This window comes from Protobothrops mucrosquamatus, unplaced genomic scaffold (assembly GCF_001527695.2).
Source record: "Protobothrops mucrosquamatus isolate PMUCROS unplaced genomic scaffold, P.Mucros_1.0 scaffold2200, whole genome shotgun sequence".
NCBI lineage: Eukaryota > Metazoa > Chordata > Lepidosauria > Squamata > Viperidae > Protobothrops > Protobothrops mucrosquamatus.
The window spans coordinates 229688-254367 of NW_015388293.1; the positions used below are offsets into that span (position 1 = coordinate 229688).

At 40.4% G+C, this 24680-nt stretch overlaps 1 protein-coding gene across 3 annotated transcripts in view; it reads right to left on the minus strand.

Annotated features, from left to right (window-relative positions):
- TFAP2B (transcription factor AP-2 beta) overlaps positions 1 to 24680 on the minus strand; it is a 63965-nt gene that overhangs the window by 14627 nt on the left and 24658 nt on the right. For 2 of the 3 annotated variants that reach the window (XM_015824320.1, XM_015824321.1), the window contains exons 4-7: positions 16601 to 16615; positions 10983 to 11196; positions 7078 to 7196; positions 1900 to 2041 (exon numbers count right to left, since the gene is read on the minus strand). In XM_015824320.1, coding sequence (XP_015679806.1) covers positions 1900 to 2041; positions 7078 to 7196; positions 10983 to 11196; positions 16601 to 16615 — 490 coding nt within the window. Of the gene's footprint in view, positions 1 to 1899; positions 2042 to 7077; positions 7197 to 10982; positions 11203 to 16600; positions 16616 to 24680 lie in introns of all 3 variants that reach the window. The other variant, XM_015824319.1, reaches the window with a different exon arrangement.

Sequence of the window (24680 nt, forward strand, 5' to 3'; positions counted from 1 at the left end):
ATAGTCAAGTGATCGTCCACTAAGACTCCAAGGTTCCTAAAGAACAAATATCCTACACAGTGAGAATCAGCTTCTATAGGTTTGCATCTTCATGCAGAAAAGCCCATCTTAGTCTGTTTTTTTTTCCTCTGGTACTGCTTTTCACATCTAAGAAGTCTGAATATAGTAGTTTCCACATGTGTCAAGACTAATAATAACAATTCTTGAACACTTCTACTGCACTTTATGGTTCCCACACCTGGAAATAGTGCCACATTCTGTTGCGATTACCAACTTATTAGTAACTGTTGAAAATTACTCTAACCATTAGTTGTGCAGCTAACATAATCTTGATCATTTGATAAAAATACCCATGCATTTTAGGACCCTGTTCAAAGAAATTAGAACTGGTCTTTCAGACTTGTATATTTGGAAATTTCCCATTTGACTGACTTACAAGCAATATTCTCAGCAAAGGTCCTCCAGCTTCTTTTTGATAATGGTGGGAGGAATCATAGATTATTTGACTACCATCAAGGTCTACATCTGTAGATTTCTAACATTGATAAGCAGGTAGATAGCTGCAAAAGCTCACTTAGCAGGTAAGGCTTATTGGCTAGCATAATTGCTGCAGATAGTGTTATATTATTAAACATAAATTAGAAGCATAGGACATTTGTTTTTGTACATAATTTTTGTTATTAGTGGCTTGGGTTTTTATTTTTAAGAGTGGATCAAAGTGGCACACACAGATTAGTGAAAGGAATTTCCCCCCCTCATGTAAGAAGGATATATAAACGGTGAGCATTAAAAGGACAATTTAAAACAACTTTCATGAAAACGGAACAACCACTTTGTTTCTTTATCCATTTCTTATTTTTTTATTCTTTGTCTGACCAAAAAGTAGTGTGCAAAGTTTAATTTTGGCAGCATTTCAACAGCCACAGTGTTTCTCAGCCCTTGAACTGAAGGCTTCATGCTCATTTATTCAGTAGTATTTAGCATTTTATTTCATTTCAGCTTGCAGCCTGTCACAGGACAGAAGCCCCATCTCCCTTTACTGGAGCTTTTCATAAATACTCTGGAACTCCCTTCTTTTCTGTAGAGCAGTTATGGCGTGCTATAGACTCCAGGCTGAATCCTATCATAATTCTCAGGATTGTTGGATAATTATTTCCTATCATTATCAAATTTGTCCTAGAATATTTTATCTTTGAAGATGTTTATTACATTGCTACAACTCTGGAGAGTTTCAAGATGGGGAAGCAACATCTCAAAGACATTCCAAAAACTAAAACAGGTCCTCACCCAGACCCAGTGGGCTGAGGTTTTACACATTTATTTTGGTAGGCACTAGATTCACCAAACCAAATGAAGGGCAATCAGATACAATAATAAATGGTATCCCTGGGATGCAGGAAATTGCTAATATCAGGCAACCATAATGTACTTTTGACCAGTCATTTTATGCTAAATCTCCATTTATCACCCTGATATGTTGTAATGATAACTAGAACTATCAACACATTTTTTTCTTTAAAAATCAATTTACCAGACTGTAAACCAGTCAATTTACCATCGACTGTGTTTATTCAGTTTTACTCTTTGAGGAGGGATTTTCAGTACCTAGCCACAGAATAAAATTGGAAAAGTAATTGGGGGAAACATATTTTCTTACACTTCTGTTCATTCCTTTTACCTCTGACTTTCTCTTTGACAGAACTTTCTATCTGTCTTTTCTCTCTTTGTTCACATTTATTCTTCTTTTTCCTTTTCTCCTTTTTTCACTTTGAAACAAAAGAAAACGTTTAGACTGAACCTTGCAATGAAACCAGCTAGATTGCGAATGCAAGAGACAGAGAAAAAGTAGGCCCGGGACCTTGAAAGCAAAGCATGTTCAAGGACTGTTTTTCTACTCACTTAGTGGCAAGCAGCATATTCTTTCGGGAGTGGAGATCAGTAGGGTCTGTGTGCTGTCTGTTCAGGTATTCAGAAACTGCTTTGGCCGGGAATTCAGTTTCACAGATGTATCCAAAATCCCGAGCTAAATGTACAGCTTCTCCTAGGAAAAAACAAGCAGCTTTGGTCACCATAACCAGGTCAGTGCGATTTGTAATCCACCTGAAAGCCAACAGTAGTGTTTACTATCTCAATTAAACTTTACCTTGAAAAAAATATCTCACAACTTTATTTTGTCCTAATCCAGATTTGGAAATGTGGGCCTCTTCCAAAGTCTAGTACAATCCTCAGGTTAAAAAAAGTTATGAAGGAGGCCCAGTTAATGTGAAAGTTCTGGAGATGTTCAAGACATATTGACATTAGAAAATATTTTTATTTGAAAGAGACATAATAAATAAACATAAAGAACTGGGTAAACATTAGTACATAAAATTCTTATTCATATAGCAACAATTCCAGTTAGGATGTGGCCTCAAAATACAAAGTTTGTGAAAAACAAATGAACAATGCCTCTGAACACATACTGTACGTATTTGTACATTTGTCTTTTTGGGCACAGTTCAAGTAATTCATATTCTGAATTATTCAAGTCAGGCCACACAATATATAACAAATCAAAGGACATATTCTAAGCACTGCTCCTGATCAGTTCCCAGCAGCTCAATAATTAGAAACAAGGTACCGTGAAATGCAATGATAGAACAGCATAAATGCACACAACAAAATATTCATGAATGCTATTCATCCATTAGAAATAAAGTTGGTGATACATTAATCCATCTTATCTATCTCAGTGAGTTACTACAGACCTGGGTCACATGAATTAGTAAGTAATACAGAACTGTGGGCCAAATTATGGCTAATTAGAGCACCTTTACCATAATGTATAATCATGGCCTGTTTCTGGTTAACAAATACTGTAGTCCTCCAAGAGAACAATGTCTGACACGTGATAAGCTACAAAGCAGAACCTCTACTGATCCTCCTTTATTAATCTCCCATAGGTTAATTGGAAGTGGGGGAAGTAGAAAGAGAACAGAAGCAGAATGGGAGAAAACACATGGTGCCTCTCACTTATGCCAGCACAGGCTTATTGCTGTTGTGTACGCAAACAAACACACACACACAGACACAGACGCACAGATACACACACATGTCTGGAATAGAAGCTTTCCTGTGTAGTATATGTTCACTGGATAACCATCTTGTCCATGATTAATTCCAAAGCAAATAGAGATCAATGTAGTCTCACAGCCAGGTTACCCATGTGAAGTCTAAATATACAATACATGTCTGAATTTGCTGACATTGGCCTCTTGTTATTTTTGTCTCTTGTCTGTTTCCTCCTTCTCTTGCCATCTTCTTCTCACAAATATTTAGGGTATAATCTGAAGCATACTTGGTATCTTTTTAGAAAAATGATTATATTTCAATGGACTGGATAAATTATAAAGAAATACAACAGAAATTATTTCTATTCCGTTGTCTTTGCCTCTGAAGATTGCAAATAGGCAGCTTATGCCAACTCTTCAATAATTTAAAAGCCATGATCCTAGACATACTTATTCCAAAGTTCCGCTCTTGCTGGTAGAAATTACTTTGACATACAAAATATGAGTTAAGTATAAAATTAAAAAACTTACATTGCTGCTTATTTTCATATTTCTTTGCTCTGATGTCAAGCTATGACAGTATATTGCAATTTAAACTCAAAGGAGGAAGATAAGCAGAATATACTCCTCTGAATTTTAATCTATAAAAGCAAATATATTTTAGTAACTGTTCAGTTGATTGATTGATAGATAAATGAATAACACTCAATTCTGAACAGATAAGGAAATTGGAGAGAAACAAATTTCTCATGAATATTTAATTGTTGTAGTAAAATTTACAAAAGAGATATGAATTCCACTACCTCTGACAAATCCTTGACATAGAGAAAGAAAAGGATAAAGATCTGTATCATCTTTCATATTCCATCACTTGGCTAAATTTCTCTCTTTCTGTAACTCATATATAGGTTGTAAATATTCGGGTACAATAATACTGATGCAAAGTGCTAATTTCTGCACACATGGACTGACATTTAGTTTTTTAGTGAAAAAACTGGTTGGCCCAGATGAGAAATTACACTGTTATAAAGTATATATTAGCAATCATAATAGAGCTACTTTGGTCTAGTGGTTAAGACATCAAGCCACAAGCCAGGAAAAAGTGAGTTCTAGTCCTGCCTTAGGCATGAAACCCAGCTTGCTGACTTTGGGCCAGTCATTCTAGTCTCTTTCTAGAGTTGAGACTCTAGAAAGAGTGCAGAAAAAAGCAACAAAAACGATCAGAGGACTGGAGGCTAAAATATATAAAGAACGGTTGCTGGAATTGGATATGTCTAGTTTAATGAAGAGAAGGACGAGGGGGGACATGATAACAGTGTTCCAATATCTCAGGGGCTGCCACAAAGAAGAGGGAGTGAAGCTATTCTCCAAAGTGCCTGAAGGCAGGACAAGAAGCAATGGATGGAAACTAATCAAGGAGAGAAGCAACCTAGAACTAAGGAGAAATTTCCTGACAGTTAGAACAATTAATCAGTGGAACGACTTGCCTCCAGAAGTTGTGAATGCTCCAACACTGGAAGTGTTTAAAAAGAGATTGGAGAACCATTTGTCTGAAATGGTATAGGGTTTCCTGCCTGAGCAGGGGGTTGGACTAGAAGACCTCCAAGGTCCCTTCCAACTCTGTTATTCTGTTATTCTCTCCCCCAGACCAACTCACCTTCACAGGATTGTTGTGGTGAGAAAAATAGAAGGACTGAGTGTGGTATGTTTGCCACCTTGAGTTATTTATAAAAATAATAAAAGTAGTATATAAAAAAATAAAATAAAAATAAATCATCACAGTATTTACTAGCATTTATCGTTTCCCATTAACTTTAAAGAGACTACACTGCAGATTACACTCCATAAAATCAGTGCCTGCTTTTTAGAAATTTGTTTGACTTGAATGACAAAGATTTGTTAGGAATGTATTGAAACTATGCTTTTGGCCTTCAGCACAGCACAAACAGCTCAAAGTATCTGCTATTCAATTATGATGATGACCACGAGGTTATCCATTCAGTTGTGTCCAACTCTTGGTGATTCTATGGGCCAGGTCTCTCCACATCTTCTGATCTTGCGCTGCTTCTTGAGTTTTTCTATTCTCTGGCTGATGTCAACTTTGATAGCTCCAGCCATCATGCTCTTTGGCAGCCTGGTTTCTTTTAACCTTTAACTCTTCCCAACATAATTGCTATTTATCTCTATCAAAAAGGGCTTGGTTTTTTTTCTTCTTTTACTTTTATCTTATCTTATTTTTAACAGGCTTTTTTATTTGCTCCAAAATAGCACAATTGCTCATTAAATGATTGCTAGGAAATCACAACTGAAATTGTGAAATTATGTGAAATTATTATGCAATAGTCAGATCCTAGGATCCAAACAGATTACTAAAAGTGGTCTTGTCTCTATGGTGGTGCTAAGACATTTATTTATTACTGGAGTAACCATACTATCTATGCTTTGGATATGTACAAGTTCTCAGTTTCTGCTGGTTCAGTTCAATTCCTCCTCGTCCTCCTCTTCCCCCTCCCCCATCTGAATCTGTGTTAAGTGACAAATGTAGTTCCCTAGTGATATACATACAGTATTCATATGCCCATGTCTTTGTAGGAGATGACCAGGCTGAGTCTGAGGAAGGAGTCAAACACGTCATCAGTCTCGAGTCCCTTCGTGCCCACAAGTGATCTAAGTCCAGCCCAGCTTGAATTCCATTGACTCTTATCTAACGCCTATGTGCTTTGACCATTAGTAATTCAGGTTCTTGTAGAGATGCGTTAGCTTACAATAAACCTATACATTCATTTGAACTGATGGACTCCTGATTTTCTGCGCTTGACAATCTGCCTCTGTATACAACCTGATATTTTTTTTTACAGTTTCCAGGAAGGTGTCTATGTTGGTCTACTGCAGCAAAAACACTACAAAATGTTGTTGCCTTTAATGATTACTGAATTAATTATGCATAGGTTTTTGTAAAGTAAGTCCACATCCTCAAATGAAGTAATAAATTCTCTATATGTATATGTATATATAAGCTCTTCAGTTGTTTTGCAAACAGTTGCTATTGATAAATAATAATTCTTGTCTCCCCTCTATTTTATTGCCCTACATCTCCTGTTATTATTCCTCTTTAATTATGTTCAGTATATAACTGTTAGTCTGATGAAATGTTACGTTGTCCAAGAAAACATATGGCATACACATTTATTTCTTTTCTAAGTATTATATGACAGTTTCTTTTATTGGGGACCCAATGGGGGGAGTATCCCACTGGAGATGGCTACTAGATTGATAGCATATCCCACCTTCCCCCCAATTCCTTGCTTCCCCCAGCCCATCTTTTAATCTCATGTTACTATATTTTCATTATTTATTTCATTGTTTATTTTATAGTTTCATTATCTTGCTACTGTTATGTTTACCCTTCTCTTTTTCATTTCTGATTTTACTGTTGTAAGCTGCCTAAAGTAGCCCCATTGGTGAGATAAACAGCAAATAAATTTAAAAATAAATAAATAAATAAATATTTTCCAGAACTCTTTAGTTCTATGTATATATATTTGAGAACAAGGTCCACCACATCTATGAATACTGTGGCACTTTCCTTTCTATGCTGTATAAACATTTGAGTATGGTGGAGACGTTAGTTTGGAGGGATTGTTTTAATTAAAGTATCTTCCTCTTATCATAACCACTCCTTAGTATGTCCTAACAAGTATATTGGACAACAGTGGTTAATTTTAGAAGTACCATTTAAACATAAATAAAAATTTAGCTGGCAACTGCAGAATTCATTTAACACTGTTACTTAAAAGGAAACGTCAATCTTGCTGAATCTTAAACACAGCCCCAGTTGGGATATGTAATGAGCCTTGATTTTCTGCATGGCAGATTTTTCATGTCACAGCAACAGCGATTCGATGCAACTTTACAAAATGTCAAACCTTTCCTCGCCCAGAAGTGTCGCCAGAGGAGGTTGGGGTGGGGGTGGGGGGTCGGGGTGTGTGTGTGAGAAGAAATCGAAATGGACAGAAAGTCTGCTTACCTTCCACCAGGGAGGTGAGTAAAGTGACATTTGCCGCTTTGCGCCTGCCGGCTGGTAAATTCAAACCGATTTTTTCTAGCCGCTCTCGCAACGATCGGCCCCCATTTTTCGATTTGGCTCTGCAGTGACGAAAAAAGGAAAACGCGGGGCTTTAAAACTCGACGAAGGTCCCCGGGAGACAGAAGAAGGGGGGCCGAGGGGTGGGACGCCCCAGAGTCCTGGCTTCGGGCACAAGCAACTAGCACAGATGAGGTTTCACGGTGCTAAAGGGCGGGAAGGAAAGAAGCGCCGCCCTTGGAAAGAGAGGCTCGCCCTGCCCGTGGCAACCTGAACCCCTGTTATTCCTAGGGCCGCCAGCGACGTTTAGGTTTGCAGGCTGCAAGTGAACGAGGAGGAGGAGGAGGGTTATGTCATTTTTAGTTCTGCTACTACCAGGAATAAACTGACTGTTCTTGGAAAGCTGCGTCACCAGCAGCATTTAGCCTTCCAAACAAGGGTGGTGATTTGTGAGGTTTTTGTTGTAATTCTGCCTATTCAAAGCACTTAGCACTCAAAGAGACTCCGAAGTAAAAAGACTGGATTGGAGCCGAAGAATGGCCTGGGGTGTGGAATGTGAGTTATGCCATCAACCCCCAGCAATATAGGGCACATTTGTGAAAGTATGTATTAATAGTGTGCAATAACAAAATTCAGTAAGTTTGAATTACTCTTGTGTAAGAAGTGTTTTGTAATTTCAAGACAGCAACAATAATAATGCTGCTTCAAGGCAACAAAGGCTACTTGAAAAATGAGGGTTTTGCACTGACTTAGGCTTGAAAAGATGCAATCCTATTGTAGCAGCTGCCTGGCACAGTCAGGAAGGAATTCAAAAGCAACATGGCTGCTAGGCCTCCATCAGGAGAGAGGTTTGAGCAGCAGGAAGTCCCTTTCAAGGGATTTAGGGTACCACATGTGTATTGTTTTTCAAATAAGCATCACCACCTTCCCCTCTGTTTACCTGCATTTTATGGCAAATGAATGAAATAGTCCAAATATATGTAGGGGACCACTGAAGAAAGGGGGGGGGGATGAATCAGCAATGTATTTTGTTTATGTGAAGAGGAAAGGCAGGGATCCAGTGAAATCTAGTGAGGTGGTCAGTGGCTGATCAATTTGGAAGGATAAAAGTGAGCACTGACTTGGCTGACCATTGCTTGTGAACTACAGACAGGATATCCACCAGCATCTTCTAGAGCATTGGTTCTCAAAGGGTGGTCTGAGGCAACCTCAGCAGTCTTCAAAGTTAAATATTTTAACATTTCTCATTTTTAATTTCTAATACAGTCAATATCAATAAATATAACGCACATAAACCAAAGCTCTTTGGGATCCTCAATCATTTTTAAGAATGTAAAGGGGTCTTAAGAATGTTTGTGAACCACAGATGAACCCCTATTCCAACCATCATTGGCCCAATGTAGCAGTTATGACAGACTTCATATTGCCCGAATGATGCCAGAAAAATACTACAAGTCACTAGTGGGGAAATGATCGTAGCCTTGCAAAACTAGGGAGATACACTCTTGCTCACAGTATGTAGATTTGCAAATGGTCAAAATAGTTGATGACATAATAGCATAGCCCCAAATCAGGGGTGTCAAACTCGCAACGTCATGTGACGTGTCACAACGTATCATGACTTTTTTGCCATTGCCGGCAGTGGGGTGGGCGCGGTTTTGCTATGATGCACCCGGCCCACGGGGCGGCAGTTTGACACCTCTGCCCTAGAAGGTGACATAGATTTGGAAATTTGTGATTAGAGTCTGGTTGTTTCTGGAAGACCTTACTTTTTTTTCTAAAATTGGATATGTTTATTTTAGGACAACCTTCTTCTCACCTCGTGCCTTCAAACGCCACACTGAGAATTCCCAGCCAGTATACAAGAGCAAAGGCTTCTCTTATTATTGGTCTCAATGCTGCTGATCCTGGAGATAGCTACTGTTATGACTAGTAGCCACAGTGTTGTGGTTGAGGTGCTGGATTAGGACCAGGAAGATCCAGTTTCAAGTTCACTCTCAGCCACAGAAATTCACTAAGTGATGTGGAGCCAATCAGTTTCTTAGCCCAACCTACTTAGCAGGGTTGTTATTGTGGAGAAAATGGAGGAAAGAGAGTTGTATTTATTATCTGAAGGAAATCCAATTGGCTAATCTAATTGTATTGTTGCTCCCATGGGAGGTAGGGTAGGGGGTCTTTTTTTAGCAGTTTTATTATATGATCGATTTTTTTAGATTTTTTAAATATTGTAAGCTGCCCAGGGTGACCTATGTTTTAGTTGGGAAGCAATATTTGTTTAATAAAAAAATAGAATAATAATCTGGGATAAAAAATTAAGAAATAAACTTTTTTCTAATCTTTTCAAGCCACCTGTGCTAGTTAACCCTATGATAGAGAATCCCATACTTCAACTAGGCATTGTGAAAAACGACTCCATTTTATTTCATTCCACTGTATTGATGATCCCAAGTTCTGGCATTCTGAGAAAATAAAGAATTTTTTTCTATCAACTTCTTCCCTGTCTTGTGTAATTTTATACTTCTGTTATATCTGCTTTAGTCAACTTTGACCTAAGTTGATATTTCACAATAATGCTATTAATAATACTTTTAGGTACTTCATTTGTTCCGGTTGCTATTTTTGTATTTTCTTCAACTCTATAATATCGTATTTCAGACTGAATGATAAGAACTATGCAGTTTTCTAAATGTAGTTGTATTATAGCTTGTCTATGAACTGATACTGGAAATTTTATTTTCAGAACCCTTCTCAATGAATACCTAGCACTGAAATTCAGCTTCTTCACATTAAATTGATCTTTTCTTTAAATTGTTCACCACAGAATCAAGATTGTATTCTTATTCTGATCTTCTATACAACAATAGTTTTCTTCACTCTTCATGTGCATCACTTTACCATTACTTAAAAATGAATAACATTCTATAGCCACTTTTCCAGTTTAAGAATACCCATTCAGAGGTTTTTATTAATCCTTTTTGTTTTAATACCTTTTTGGGTCTTCTTTATGTGCAAAAAAATCAGGAACTTATTCCTTCTTCATAGCTTACAATCATATCTTATAAATCCTTATAGCAGCTATGTAAAATAAATGAATATTATAAATTCATACTGGGAAGAGGAACGGAATTTTAAATGATTGCTTAATCTAATGCATTTGAAACCTCATCTGCTCCTTCATTCTCCACTAGTGCAATATACCAAACTGAATGGTAAATGATAAAATTCATAATCATTAATTATTTAAAACTTATTCAATTGTAACATTCAGTTAAAACTTCCAGACAGTTTGCAGTATAACTTATAATTACATTCAGAAATGCAAACAGGAACACCCCTAAAGTGAGGAACAGTGTAATGAAGCACATCTACCTCTTTCTAAGGCAGATGATAGCACAGCTCTAGATAAATGGGCCTTCATCCAACATGCAGCTGACCTAAGAGACTCCATTCCCACGTACTCAGCCACCCTGGGTGAGCAGTAAAGGTTGGACATTAGTGAAAAAGCTTTTTTGTCATTTGTTATCTATATCTGCTTAACATCTAGGCAGCTCCATGTCGGAACACTCTTGATACTTTAAAAGATAAACTCCAGGATATTGATCTGAACTCTAACATACAGAAATAACCAGTTTGACTATTTAAAGAAAGTGGCCTGTCTTACAGAATTAATGAACCATATAACATGATTGGCATAATATCGTGAGTGTCAGTGGCAATGACATCCAGACTGTTAACGTATATCTCATATGCATTCACTTACATCTCTTAACTTCAACGGCTACTTATAGTAATGTTAATGCAATTTTAATCCCATCAGAAAGTACAGATTGGCCTGCCCCATGACTTACCTTCTAAGGACTCCTCCAAGGAGGGAAGCGTTTAAGCACTCAGGAGGTGAAAGGCGCCGTTGAACTTCTCCAACAGTGACTTTGTACTTGGACGTGGAACTGAGCAAGGAGAGCCTCCCAGGTACCGAACAAAACACTTCACCTGTGTTTACAGACACACCACCAAGGAAGCCATCTTTGTTCATCATCAGAGAAGTAACAGATTTTGGAGGAACTGGAACTAGGAAGAGAGGAAAGCAGTAATGGGCAAGATCAGCTTGTCAAGGCAGCCCACATAGCTCATAATTGCATTCATTTATTAATCCTCCTGACTGATAAAAAGGAATTCAAATTGTTTTTAAAGGAGTGGCTGTCATTCATTTCAGGTTTCATTTATTTATAAGACCATTCTGTGTCACCTCTCATGAAAACATCTTCAGGTGGCATACAACATCAAAATGACTTCAGTACATCATTTAAGGAAATAGTTACAATTACAAATACATTAAAATGCAATTACTGGTTTAGAATTGTAGAACAAAATCATGAGAAGTCAAATGCATAGTGAGTGTGAGCGTTTTCCTCATGTGTTTAAAGTATACAGGTAGTTCTTGACTTATGATCACAACTGGGACTAGAACTTCCCTCACTAAGCAAGTCACACCCTATTTTATGACCTTTTTGCTGTAGTCATTGAGCAACTCACTCAGTCTTTAAGAGAATCTGGCTTCCCCTGTTAACTTTGCTTGTTGGAAGGTACCCTGGAAAGGTGACAAAGGGGGGGGTCAAGTGACTATTGTAAATAAATGCTGGTTGCCAAATGCCAAAATTTTACAATGAAGGCATTGTAATGATCATAAGTGCAAGGACTGGTTGTAAGTCATTTTTTCAGTGCTTTCATAACTTTGAACAGTTGTTAAGCAAGTGGTCGTAAGTCAAGGACTACCTGATTTTTAAAAAAAACTGAATCTGAATGAAATGCAGATTCAGCTTTTCAACTCTCCTAGCAGACTAGATAACCTCAGAAAACATACATTTGAAAAAGTAAGCCACCCCAGAGTAAGTTTCTCTTTATGTGGGAGGGAGCAAAGCTCTTACTTACTCCTATTGAAGACTTTGCCCTCTTTATGGCTGGCTCAGGAAGAACAGTATGTAGGTAAAGTAAATGTGATCCTGTTCTGCTAATGTAATTGTATGTGGGAATGACCTTGGGAGACCAATAAAGAGATACTGCCTAGGGAACAGTCAAACAAGAGAGAAGATAGCCTGCATGGTGGACCGAGCAAAAGTCTCAGGAGGGGCCATCCCTAAATTATCAGGCTATAAAAGTGATGGGGGAGAGTTTTACTTTCAGACTTACAAGATTCTGTTAATGTAAAGGAGAATTAGCTTATCTGGTGATGTTTCCTGTCTGGTCTATCTGATAAAATTAATTCAGTAGCACTTGACAAGAAAAAAAGAAAACTCTTTTATGATTTTGCCATGGAGAACATAAGGGAAATCACAGCTCTGATGGGCCCCAGATTAACAGATTTAGAGATTTCTTTTTGCATTTTGAATTCCTTGCTTGCATATGTGAAAGTAGCAGACATGCACATACAGCCCCATGCCCCAAAGACTAAGTTACATACCGTAACATTAAGAAGATATTCTATGTTGTATATATTAGTGGATCCTAACCTCTTATATGTTTTTCTTATAGCAACCTTTTTAGCTTAATGTATATGGGTGGCCCTAACATTCCCTTCTTTTTTTCCTTTTTTTTTCTTTTTTTGCTTTAACAGTTTATATTATGTGCAGCATATGAAGGTAGAACTCATCCCGTTTTTTTAAAAAAAGTGTACATCAGTATATCTTCCCCTTCTGCCACTGCATATTTGTAGGATTGTCATCTGTACTGAAAGTGGAAGCAAAGACAGAATGAATGGCTTTCTTATTCAGAGAAATTAACTCCTGTGAAAGATGTGCAAGACTCGCACTTAAAACATTTAATTTGGATATGTAATAAAAGTGTTCAGCATTTTAAAGAATGGAATGTAGAAAGACAGTAATAACAGCAAATGCATGTTATACTGTCTCATAGATCATCTTCAAACCATTGTTAGGTAGTGCTGGAAAAGTGCCATATTCAGTCATGACACTAAACTAATGCCAATTCTTTTAGTTCAACTGATTTTTATTTTAAAATCCTGTATGTATGTCAAAGTCTTATAATAAATCTGAAACAATAGAAATAAAAATTTAAGACATGACCAGGCATCTGAACCAGCATTGCAAGAATCCTTTCAATTTGACACTTGAAACCCAGGTAAATAAGTTACAAAAAACAGATTTCCGGGGAATAAAAGGTTTAACGTAATTTGTGTATCTTGCTAATTGATAGAAGTCACTATGGTGGTCAGAGATCTGTCTGTGAACTGGCTGCTTTTGGTGCATATTTAGGTATCAGTTCATTGATTTTACGAATGAAATCTGATTTTTCTGCACAGCCTTTGCATGTGTCACCCCAGTCATCTAGAATTTTTTTTTCAGTTCTTTGACTCTCAGTTTCTTCAGGTCCACAGTACTCAGGTCAATCTGTTTATCATATTTCAGTTCACAGATCTGACTATCTTTCTTTTTTAGTTTCTCACAAGTCTTCTCAACAAGGATATGATAACCTCATTAGTTATTTTGGTGGCTGCATCACTGGTTGCTCCAATGTAATAACAAAAACGGTTTTCTTTGCCTTTTGCCTCTTTGCAGAATTTCAAAAGTTCTTTTTCAATACTGTTTGATGTGAACTCAACATTCTTCATTTTCCTCAGCAAATGGTTAGAACAAAACTTACTCCATCTTTCAACTCATAACATAACTGCTAGCTTTCAGGTCAGGAATGATTTTTTGTGTGTGCCAGAACTAACCTTAAATATAAGGTTTAAATTTAAATATATATCTTTGTCAAACGTTTACCTATTTATATTGCATCTAGATAATGTTTTTACAACATTACAAATAATTAGAAAAACCCTATTTTTTTAGTTCACTATAAGTAGCCCTCAACTTACAAATACAGTTCGGACTGCAGCTTCTGTCGCTAAACCATGCAGACATTAAGTGAGCCGTGCCCAATTTTACAATCTTTTTGCTGCAGTTGTTAAGTGAATCATATGGTCATTAAGCTAATTCAACTTCTCCCGTTGACTTGGAAGTCCCCTGGGAAGGTTGGAAATAGCAATCGTGTCACAGGACACGACAACCATCATAAATACATTAGGATCCAAATTTTGATTACATGACTGCAGGGACACACCAAGACAGTCTTAAGTGCAAGGACCGAACGTAAGTCACTTTTTCAGCTCCATTGTAATCTCCAACATTCATTAAATGAATGATCATAAGTTTTGGAGTACCTGTATTTTGCTTTAGAATATAATGTTGAGAACAATTGCAAAAAAAAAAAAAGTTTGATACTAAGAAAGTATTAAACTCGAGATACAGCCAGAACAGTATAGTAGCTGAGGTGTTGCCCTTACACCAGGAGAGGCATTTTGAGTTCACAAATAACCATATTGTACCCTGCGAAACTTAATGCTAATCATTCTTTTTCCATCTAGCCCTCCTCAGAAGAAGTTGTTTTCATAGGGACAAAATTAAAGGAAAACTTATTGTGCCTTGAGCTACCAGAGAAAAGTGAGGGTGTGAATAAATAATAATAATAACTACAATCCTGTCTAAATAGGGATCTCTGCTGATGATATAGGCTGTAAAGGTTAATGTGTACCGATAAAAAACACATTTTATTGTAAGCTGTTTATTATTCCACTAACAAGAAAAGAAAAATAACCCAAAGAGTTTGTAATTTAAATTTGAGAATGACCCAGCTAGATCATTTTTCATTGAATACTGACTTAATATGACTTAAAATATTTTTTTTCTTTTTTTTAATTTAACAAGCCAAAAAACCCAATATATCTCTTTTGAAAACATTCTTTCTTATGTATATATTTAACTGGGAAGGGGAACAAAGAGAATAAATTTAATTATACAAAATGAATCAAACTTTTTGTGGCATATGTGAAATTGTAAAATATACTATTCATATACTATTCATACTCCTATTCATACAAAAACCAATACTCTGGTTTTTCTCAACATTTTTCTTGAAGGAACAATGGATGCTAAGACAATTACATTAAACGAATTTATTTGCTCAAAGATGCTTTAGATATAAAGCTCTCTGTAGCCCTCTCCTTCCTCTTCAAAAAAGAACTCCCCCAAAACCAAATATAAGCAATTTATTTCTGACATGAATGTTATTTACATTGGATGTAAAAAAAAAAACCCTATCATAATTGGGAGGTGTGTATGTCGTTTAACAGCAAGTATGCTGAACAACCAACAAATCACTTTTATTTACATAAAGCCTCCCTGAATATCTCCAGTCTCCTTATTTCTTTTTCTGCCAGTCATTGATAACAAATTATTCAGGTTCCTGTATATTTGTTATCTTTGTTAGAGTCCCAATCTATGCATAGCAAAGAAAGAAGCCCTTACAACAGTATTTCCAAATCTACTCCAACATCTTCATAGTAAAGAGTGGTACACCATGGGCCTTGTTGTAAGCTGAGAAGGGGGTCCCACTTATTTAACTGGGACTATTGACTCTTCAAGAATGTGTTTGATAAACAAAATAATGAAAGTACTGAAGATAAGTAGTCAAATATCTGCATACAAGAAACATCACCTCCTGGGTATTCATGCCAAAAGACAAAGTAGCTTAAAAACTTTCAGGTGCAAATAGTGTGGAATAGTAATACTAGAACAGTGATGGCGAACCTTTTAGACACCGAGTGCCCAAAAACTGCCCCACCCCCACACTGCCCCCCTGTTCCACCCCTGCCCTGCCCCCACCCACCCGCAGGGCCACCCACCACCTCCACCGCCCACCGCAGTTCGCCCAGGCAGCCCAGCAGCATCATGGCAGCCATGCCCTCCACCTGTGCCCCGCAAAATCATCTGTTTGCGACAGGGCGCAAGGGCGGAGTCTTGTCCCCACTGCCATGTCCTTGGCTGCGCTGCTCCAGGCGGGCCATGCCTGGGGGTGACTCTCCTCCGGGGGGCTGCTGGTGTAGAGGGGGCCATGGGGGGAGGAGGGGCTGGGACAACGGCATGTGTGCCCACAGAGAGGGCTCCAAGTGCCGCCTCTGGCACGTGTGCCATAGGTTCGCCACCACTGTACTAGAACCTTTAAGCAGAAAATAAACAGAGTAAACTTTCCACTACATTTTTTACAAAATCTGTGTTATTACCATGACAGAAGCCCTCAATATACTGTAGCCTGTGACAACTGCAGAAATTCCAGCTCAGAGAGAAATGTCATAAATCTGAGTTCAGTGTAAGCAAATGACCAAATGGGTCTTCTTCCTAGAAAATTGGCTATGTTTCTGATGTTGCTTTTCTCATTGCTGTTGATTGTGATCTCATACTTAAGCAGATGAACTTTGAGTCTTCTAGGGTGAAACTTTGAAACTTCAGCCAATTCATTCTCCATTCTAAACTATGCCGAGGCCAACTTCTCTGATCTCCATCAAGCATTCACTTTCAAATCAGGATCTAGGATGAAGGCAGCAAATGTTCCAAAATCTAGACAGGTAAGCTTTTGTTCAGTTTCACTAACATGTGGGACAGAGGAATCATGGAATGAGGGATGAGGGAGCTCTCAAAATGCCTCTTGCAATCCCTCCTCCAAGTTCTGCTCCCGTCAACTGGACTATTTTTATCCACCATCCTCAACACCATATTCATCAATAGACCAGGTAACAGGCATAGAAAGACGTGTGAAATGAACAGGAGCTCCCTCCTTTAGCTCCCTGCTAAGTTCAGTCCTTTCTTCGCATCTGTTACCTGCCAGTCAGGCTATTTCAGGACACGGGTGCAGCACCAAACCTATGTTCAGAAATAGCCCAACTGCCAGATAACTCATTGGTAACGAAGGAGAGTCACCTATGATGAAACAAGACAGAAAGAAGAAGGATCACTGAAGGCACAGTCCATAGCATGAAAGCTTGGTCCTCAATTAATGTTGGAAAGCAAAGGGGATAGTGACAATAAGTGACCAAGGATGCCAATTCTGATCTTGTGCCCAGCTGCATCCAGATGGAGCCTGGTTAAAATGGTTAAAAAGACTTCTGGAACTGGGCAACAGATTGCTGTACATCAGGGGTGTCAAACTCAATTTCACTGAGGGCCGCATCAGCATTGTGGTAGCCCTCAGGGGGCTGGGTGGGTGTGGCCAGGGTGGGTGCGGCCTACTGGGTGGGCGTGGATGGAGTGGGTGTGGCCTACTGGGTGGGCATGGCCAGCTCTACATCGTTCGCGTCAAGGGTGCCTGTGGGGGCCTGGGCAGGAGTGGGACAGATCTGAGGGTCTCTGGCAGAAGGGGGTGGGACCAGGGCAAGCGCCAAAGCATGGTCCATTTCTTCATTCCTCACAAAGGGTGACACCTCCCCAGCATGCACCCAGGGGGTGGGGCCGACACACCAGGGGCTGGTTCCTCGCTGTTTCCAGATGGCCTTGTGGAGCTAAGACTGAATGCATTTCAGCATAGATGGCCACCACAAAATTGTACATTGGCTCCCGGCTGGCCTGAGCCAGGGCCAAGGCAGTGGGGGCCGTTCCATCGCTGTTTCCAGGATGACTTCGCGGGCCATATGAAACCACTTCGCGGGCCGCATCCGGCCCCTGGGCCTTGTGTTTGACATGTCTGCTGTACATAGTAGGAATCTAATGGGTAAAATGGCACCCATACATAAAGGACAGAAGTAACTGTGGTGTGTTACAGAAAAAGGGACAGGAACTGAGATCAGTTCAGGGAGATTAAATGGTTAATTAACTGCTCATGGTATTAGGTATAGCACTCATGTTTGGAGATATTTTTTTAAATAATAAAAACCACGGTTTTATGAAACTTTTTTGGCAGAGGCAGCAGAAAACCTGTAATGTACCTGGTAGAAATGGCAACATGTACTTGACAGAAGTTGGCTTTCTTTCACGGCTTAAATTAACCATCTGAACAGCATAGAACTAGTATACCCTTTCCGAAGAGCACTATTGGTAGCCTGTGCCTGACCTGTCAAAGAGGCTGCTGAAAAATGCTTTTGCTGTGGTTTTAATCCCTAGTCAGTGTATTCTGAATTATAGCAGCCCTGGCCAAAGTTCTCTGAAACTGTGAAAGGTCATATTTTATTAAAAATTCAGAACACTACCAGGCTAGATGGAACATTTAAAAAAAAATCTGAAGAACAAAATGGCAAATTACTTCTGCACTGATGTCAAGAAAACCGCATAGTTGTATCTCTGTAGGTAGCTAAAGTTGAATTCAGTATAAGGCCATCTTTACCCTCATTCTCCATACTAGTTAGGATAACTTAATAGCACAGTATTTCCCCATCACAAGATTATTTTCTCATTGATGCAATAGGCACTGAAATCATTATGAAATCATAATAGGCACTGATCATTGAAATCATTATGAAACCACTCCTTCTGGATTTGCTAATTGCCCTTCCCACCAACAATTGTGGAAGAGGCCAGCTCAAAGAAGCCACCTATTTCTAATGAAAGAGCCCCATTGCCTTCAACAAGATTTACAAGGGAGTCAGGAGAAAATCTTAGCTACTAACACTTCTGCTATAGAATCACTGTTTACAACAAAATACACTTCTGCAGCCTGATTCTGTTCAGTCTGACACATAATCGTGCCATGTGGGTTTTCCTATCAAAGCTTATCTGCAGCCATGTAAAGGGAATCAGTCTAGTTAAATCAATAAGATGTGCATTCCATCCTGCTTAAGCTACAGGCCAAAATTAAAATATAGCAAGACAAACAGCTATCCAGGCCATGTTCTCTTTCCCCTAGACCAGAGGTCTTCAAACGTGGCCCTTTTATGACTTGTGGACTTCAACTCCCAGAATTCCTCAGCCAGAGTGCTTGGCTGAGGAATTCTGGGAGTTGAAGTCCACAAGTCATAAAAGGGCCAAGTTTGAAGACCCCTGCCCTAGACAAATGTCTCTAGCCACATGCCTGTCATTTGTAGGGCAGCAGACAAAAAAGTTAATTTCTATGTGTTTTTACATCACTCTTCTCCAATGTGGTGCTCTATATCTGATCTCAAATCATCATGAAATGTTGGAAGTTACAGCTCCAACAAATCTGTTGTGAGCTCCAGATGTTGGAATTCCAAGCAAATAACTGGTTCACATTTTTAAAATGTGAGTAGTGTAAGGTTGGATAAATGTCCTAATCTACTGAAGGACTGCAAGCTCCTGGCTGAATCAGGAGTCATCTGAATCAGAGGTTATGATCCTAACTAACATGGACATTTCCTCAAAAAGAATAAAATCTGCATCTAGGTTAATGGTTTTGCGTTGAGAGGACAAGGGGAATTTCAGTACTGCAGATACTGCTTATTGGCTTTGAATATTTACAGGCTGCATTTGATTTTTGTCAAATGTATATCTTTACTCAATAGTTTCCACAGAGACAGATGAGGCTGTGCCTGCCTGCTTCCTGCTTTATGCACCTTGGGAGAAAGGAAAACCCAAAAACCTTCCATTCTTTTGTAAACAGCTTGATGACTTGTGCAAATATACCAAGAGTTCCTCCAAGTCTCTGCCTCATTTCTATTGCTATTTCATAGCACCAGGGATAGATGCTCTGATCTGTATTCCATATTTTGTACATTACTTAATGCTTCTTAAAAGAAAAAAAATGCAAGTTTCCCATGGAAGAAACAGGGGGGATCAAATTCTATAGATCTGTATAATTATTTTAATATTAAAGCTGTTGCCAGAGGTAATGCAATTTGGTGATTTCAGTTACTCAAGATACACGCATTAGGTGTATACATCAGAGCAAGGGGGTGTGTATAGTAGGGTAAAGCTATAAAACAAGGCTCATTTGGTAATTGATGTTTCATTTTAATTTACATGTCTCTCTTGCCATTTTTTAAGATCAAGGGACATTTATTTTGTTATTTATTTTAATATGTAGTAAAGATTCCAGATGTCTAGATTTAGTTGAAGCTACAGAACCAATTTAAAATCCTAGAATTACACTCCAGAACACGGGAAATAACGACAATTGTTCTCAAGGCTAAGTAGGGTATACTCCTGTCCTAAAATTGTAAGATCACACAAAAACATACCGGTACCTATATTACACATGGGATAAAAATCCCACTCAAATAAATCTGATTCATTAAGATGCGTTCTTTGCATTATACCAAAAAAGGCAACAGCATTCAGAATTGTTCAGTTTCAAAACTGTAGAATTTCTCAGGACTTTCTCCAACAACCCTTGAAAAGGCACAGCAGACAAAAAAAAAAGTTGATCATCCTTCTCTCCCCAATGAATGTTTGATGTGTTTGCCGAGAGTCTCAAAACCCCTCCTGTAAGGGGGGGGTTACATTAAAAAATACTAGTCCTAGCCATAATCTGAAGAGGCACAATCCAGACTGCTCTTGCCTCATTTCGCAAGGCATTGATGCTCCTGTAGCTGCACACCCATAGGTCCATCCTTTAGACAAAGCCTATGACTTGTAACCCTACTCATCCCGGAATAAACTCGGGGCTAAACTTGTGCAGCAATGCTTTTTTTTTTTTGTTTTTTTGGCGTGGAAGAAACCATTACAAATATTTACACCCCGATAATTGGGCAGGATGCAACCGCAGCTCTCCCCGCTCAATACTTCAAATAATTCATGCTGGAGGAGTTGGACGGGTCGATCCCATTATTTCAATTGTACCGCTCATCAATCCTCCTCACTGGCTCCGCTTTCGCGCTAGGATTCAAACTTTTTCCCGTTCCCATTGGAAGTGCTCGCTTTGCTTCTTCGCCTCTCCGTTCCGCCCTTTTAAATGGCAAACTTTGTGAACCGGAGGGCTACTTTTAATTCTTCAATCCTTAGGGACCGTCCCAGCTCTGGCTCCTCGGCGCGTTTACCATTTTCCGCGCATATATTACAGCTAGGTTGGAAGGCGGCGGAGGCGAAAAGGCAGACGGATCTCTCTCTTGGTGGGGCTGCCCCCAATGGCAGAGCAGAAGCCTAGGAAGCAGTTGCGCCTCAGAGGATCCCTCTATAAGCTCTGGCTCCGCGCATCGCGGGGAGCGGCGGCGGCGGGGGCGTTTGCTTGCGCTTTGACTCGTACATTAAATGTTTGATCTATCCAAATAAGCGCTACACTGCGCAACAATGCAATCGTTTCCTATGCGGGCATGTTTTTTTCCCACGCGAGATGGAATCCGACGGAGATTATACTTCTAGGGCCGGCGCAGGGGCGCGTAGATTCATTATTTTTTTCCTCCCGAGGAAATATATTTTGAGACACCCTTTGAAGCAGCCCCCCTCCCTCGTACGAAACCATCTAATCTTACCCACGCGTAGGCAAGACTAAGTCCCCGTCGATTTCGTTGCCTTCCATTTATTTATTAAATTTCTATGCCGTGAGTCTGGGCGGTTTACAATATAACAATTAAAATAATAATTAAAATTAAACGATTAAAAATTAAGAACCAAGATTTCGGATATTTCATGAGTCTTACCCCTTTCAGGCCACTATTCCCCAGTAGTTCGGAGCGTCTTCATTACCCAGCCGCCCTTGACATGATGTAGTCTGTCCTCTCAACACACGGTGTTGTGCGTGGCGGAAATGTAGAAGATGCTTTTAAGTTCCCAGCACACCTTTCCTATCATTTTTTTTTAAAGTCTCTTCCTTCCACCCTCCCCTCCAGCCACAAACACTGCAAAGAACATCTAAGCTTATCTATAATTCTAGATTATAAAGAATTAAATTAGGTTAGTAAGCCTGGTGGAGGAGGGAAGGAAGGAAGGTAGGCAGAAATGTGCATGGTTTACGTTGATTGGTGTCTTGGGCTTGCAAACTCCAGATTTACCCGAGTTCCATTTTCGGCAAGCAACCAAATCAGGGAAAGGGTGCTGAGTGGGCGATCCTAAACCCTACATAGATGCACGACTTAGAATGTGCGTGAAAAACCACAGCTGCAGTAAATCCCATTGAAGGGGCTGCAACTTGTTTTTTGAGGACATAAGTTTCTCCAACTGGCGCCTTAGAACTGTGTCTGCTCCTTTTCACGTGGAGTCGACAGAAGATAAAATGCTCGAGTTTCCGGATTCACCTGTAGCACGAAAAGATAGGCTTAGCCAAACTGCCGTCTCAACAACTTTAGGTTTAAACCGTTCGGACCGCGGTGCTTAGTAAGGTCGAATATATCTGGGCTACAAAATACCGGAGCTCTACGTAAAACTAAAAAAAAACCGCGAACTCTAGGCTGCCCACTAGTGACCATTCAGATTTTGGCAACAGAGATAATGTAGCTCTAGAGCAGGGGTAGGCAACCTCGGCTCTTTTATGACTCATGGATTTCAACTCCCAGAATTCCCGAGTCAGCAGAGCTGACTCGGGAATTCTGGGAGTTGAAGTCCATGAGTCATAAAAGAGCCGAGGTTGCCTACCCCTGCTCTAGAGTTAATTATTCCTTATTGACCCAGGAGGTGCCAACCTTCGCATTGGCAGCAGGAGGCAATTACGCCCTCGGGCTATTAACGCCATCCTAGGATTTTGCTTCCCATTCGCTTGTGTCGAGGTCACCGCCGAGCCCGATAATCCAACTCTAGTTTCAGGGGCTTTCTTTAAAATCCCGGGAGAGTGAAGAATGGCAAGGCTGTCCACCCCCTTATCCTCTTAAGACACTCAGTTCCCCCAGGCCTGTTGATTTGCCCGCGGCCGCGGGATGACTAGCTGGGATTCCTACAAAGCTTCGCTGCCTCCCCATGTCGGTCATCCACATAACATTATTTTCTCTTAGAGCCAGTTCCAGAGATAACCCCACTTGGCCGGGAATAATTGCACCCTTGCCCTGCCCCGCATCCAGAATGAGGCACATCAAACCATCCAGCCTATTGTGGTTGCTTACGAGAGGAACGGCGATGTGATACTAACTTCAAAGCCCTGCACTGTCTGAAGAAGCCCACTTGGGCCGGGACAGATATTCAGGGACACCCTCCATCCTTGAACGAGAGACCCCTTCCTCGTTCACAGGGGCATCACCAAAGCGAACCACTCCAGGTGAGGGCGTAGGGAGTTGCAGCCTAGGTAAGTATCCTGCTCCCAGTCCAAGGCTGCCCCACCTTACTCATTCCGTGAAGGGGAGCCCGATCTACAGTTCCATATAATCAGTGCAGAAGGCGAGCTGGGAAGGGGAGAGGAGAGGAGAGGTGGCGGATAAATTATCCCAAGATAGAAGAAACCCATGACCTGGCAGAGATAATTGCAAGAAGAAGAAAAAAAGCTTGAGTGGAGAACCAATTCTCCCGCTTAACTCAGATTAGTTCTTTCTTGAACACATACCATTAGTTTAAGAGAATTAGTTACTTATTAACGACTCGTGGAAAACGCGCTTGCTCAGAAGTAAGTGTCCATGGGGAACTGTGTGAAGTCAAGCCGGATTAAAAACTGCCTTTTGCACTCCGAGAACCTCTGGAAACTTTGTTCCACAAGCCACGCACACTTAAAGTATCTGCGATCGGGGTCTTGCATCACACCGAGCCGGGGCTTCCTTAGCTTACCGACTAAACCAAGGTTGCCCGAGTCCACACACTACCTCAGGGGTAGGCAACCTCGGCTCTTTTATGACTCATGGACTTCAACTCCCAGAATTCCTGAGTCAGCATAGCTGACTCAGGAATTCTGGGAGTTGAAGTCCATGAGTCTTAAAAGAGCCGAGGTTGCCTACCCCTGCACTATCTAAACCACCAGCTATGGTTTTTATTTTTTTTTTACAGGCCACCAAGACGAGATTTGCATAAGCTACTAAACCCAAAGGAGACACTCCCTCTTCCCTCTTCAGGCAGGGAGCAGCCGCTCTAGAACCGCCCGCGGTCCGCTTCGGCTCAGGGGTCTGGGTGCTCCTCTCTCGGGGGACAGCCATTAGCCCCGAGCCGAGCCGAGCCGCCCACCTTAATAGCAGCGAGAGTTGCGAATGATTCTTTACTGTCTCGTTGGATTTCTAGCCTGTTAATGTAGCGCGTCCCTCTCATTATTACTTTATTGATTGCTCATTGACCAGGCCCCTCCAAATCGTATTAACCCCCTCCCCCTTCGCCACTTTAGATTAAGAGAAGGGCGGGTGTCTTCCTCTTTCCCTAGACAGCGCCATTCGCTCCCCTCCTCCGGCCCGTTGGCCAGGGATCGGCTCCGGTGCTCTGCTGGGGGGGGGAGGGGGCTTTTCTGGCGGGGCCGCCCCAGCCGAGGAGCCACGGTCGCCGCCTGGTGCCTTAATAGCTCAAAGGGGGCTAATACAGAAAATGAGCCTTAAACGAGCTCTGGAGATCTCCAAATGAAAGCGCCGTTTATCACGCTGGCTACCTCTCCCCCTCCGTTCGTTTGCTCTCTCTACTGGGAACCACTCATTTCCCCTTAACTAAATTACTTCAGAAATGTCAAGGAAGCCCGGATCGCAAACATCACCAGGCCGGGAGGGGGCCGGGAGGGGGGGTGGAAAGTGAAGAGACGGCTGCGCAGCCGCGTCATGTTGCATCTCTACCCGGCAGCGGTACAGAAAATAGAGCCAACCCACCCACCTTTTTTTTTTTTTTTGAGAGAGAGAGAGAGAGAGAGAGAGAGAGAGAGAGAGAGAGAGAGAGAGAGAGAGAGAG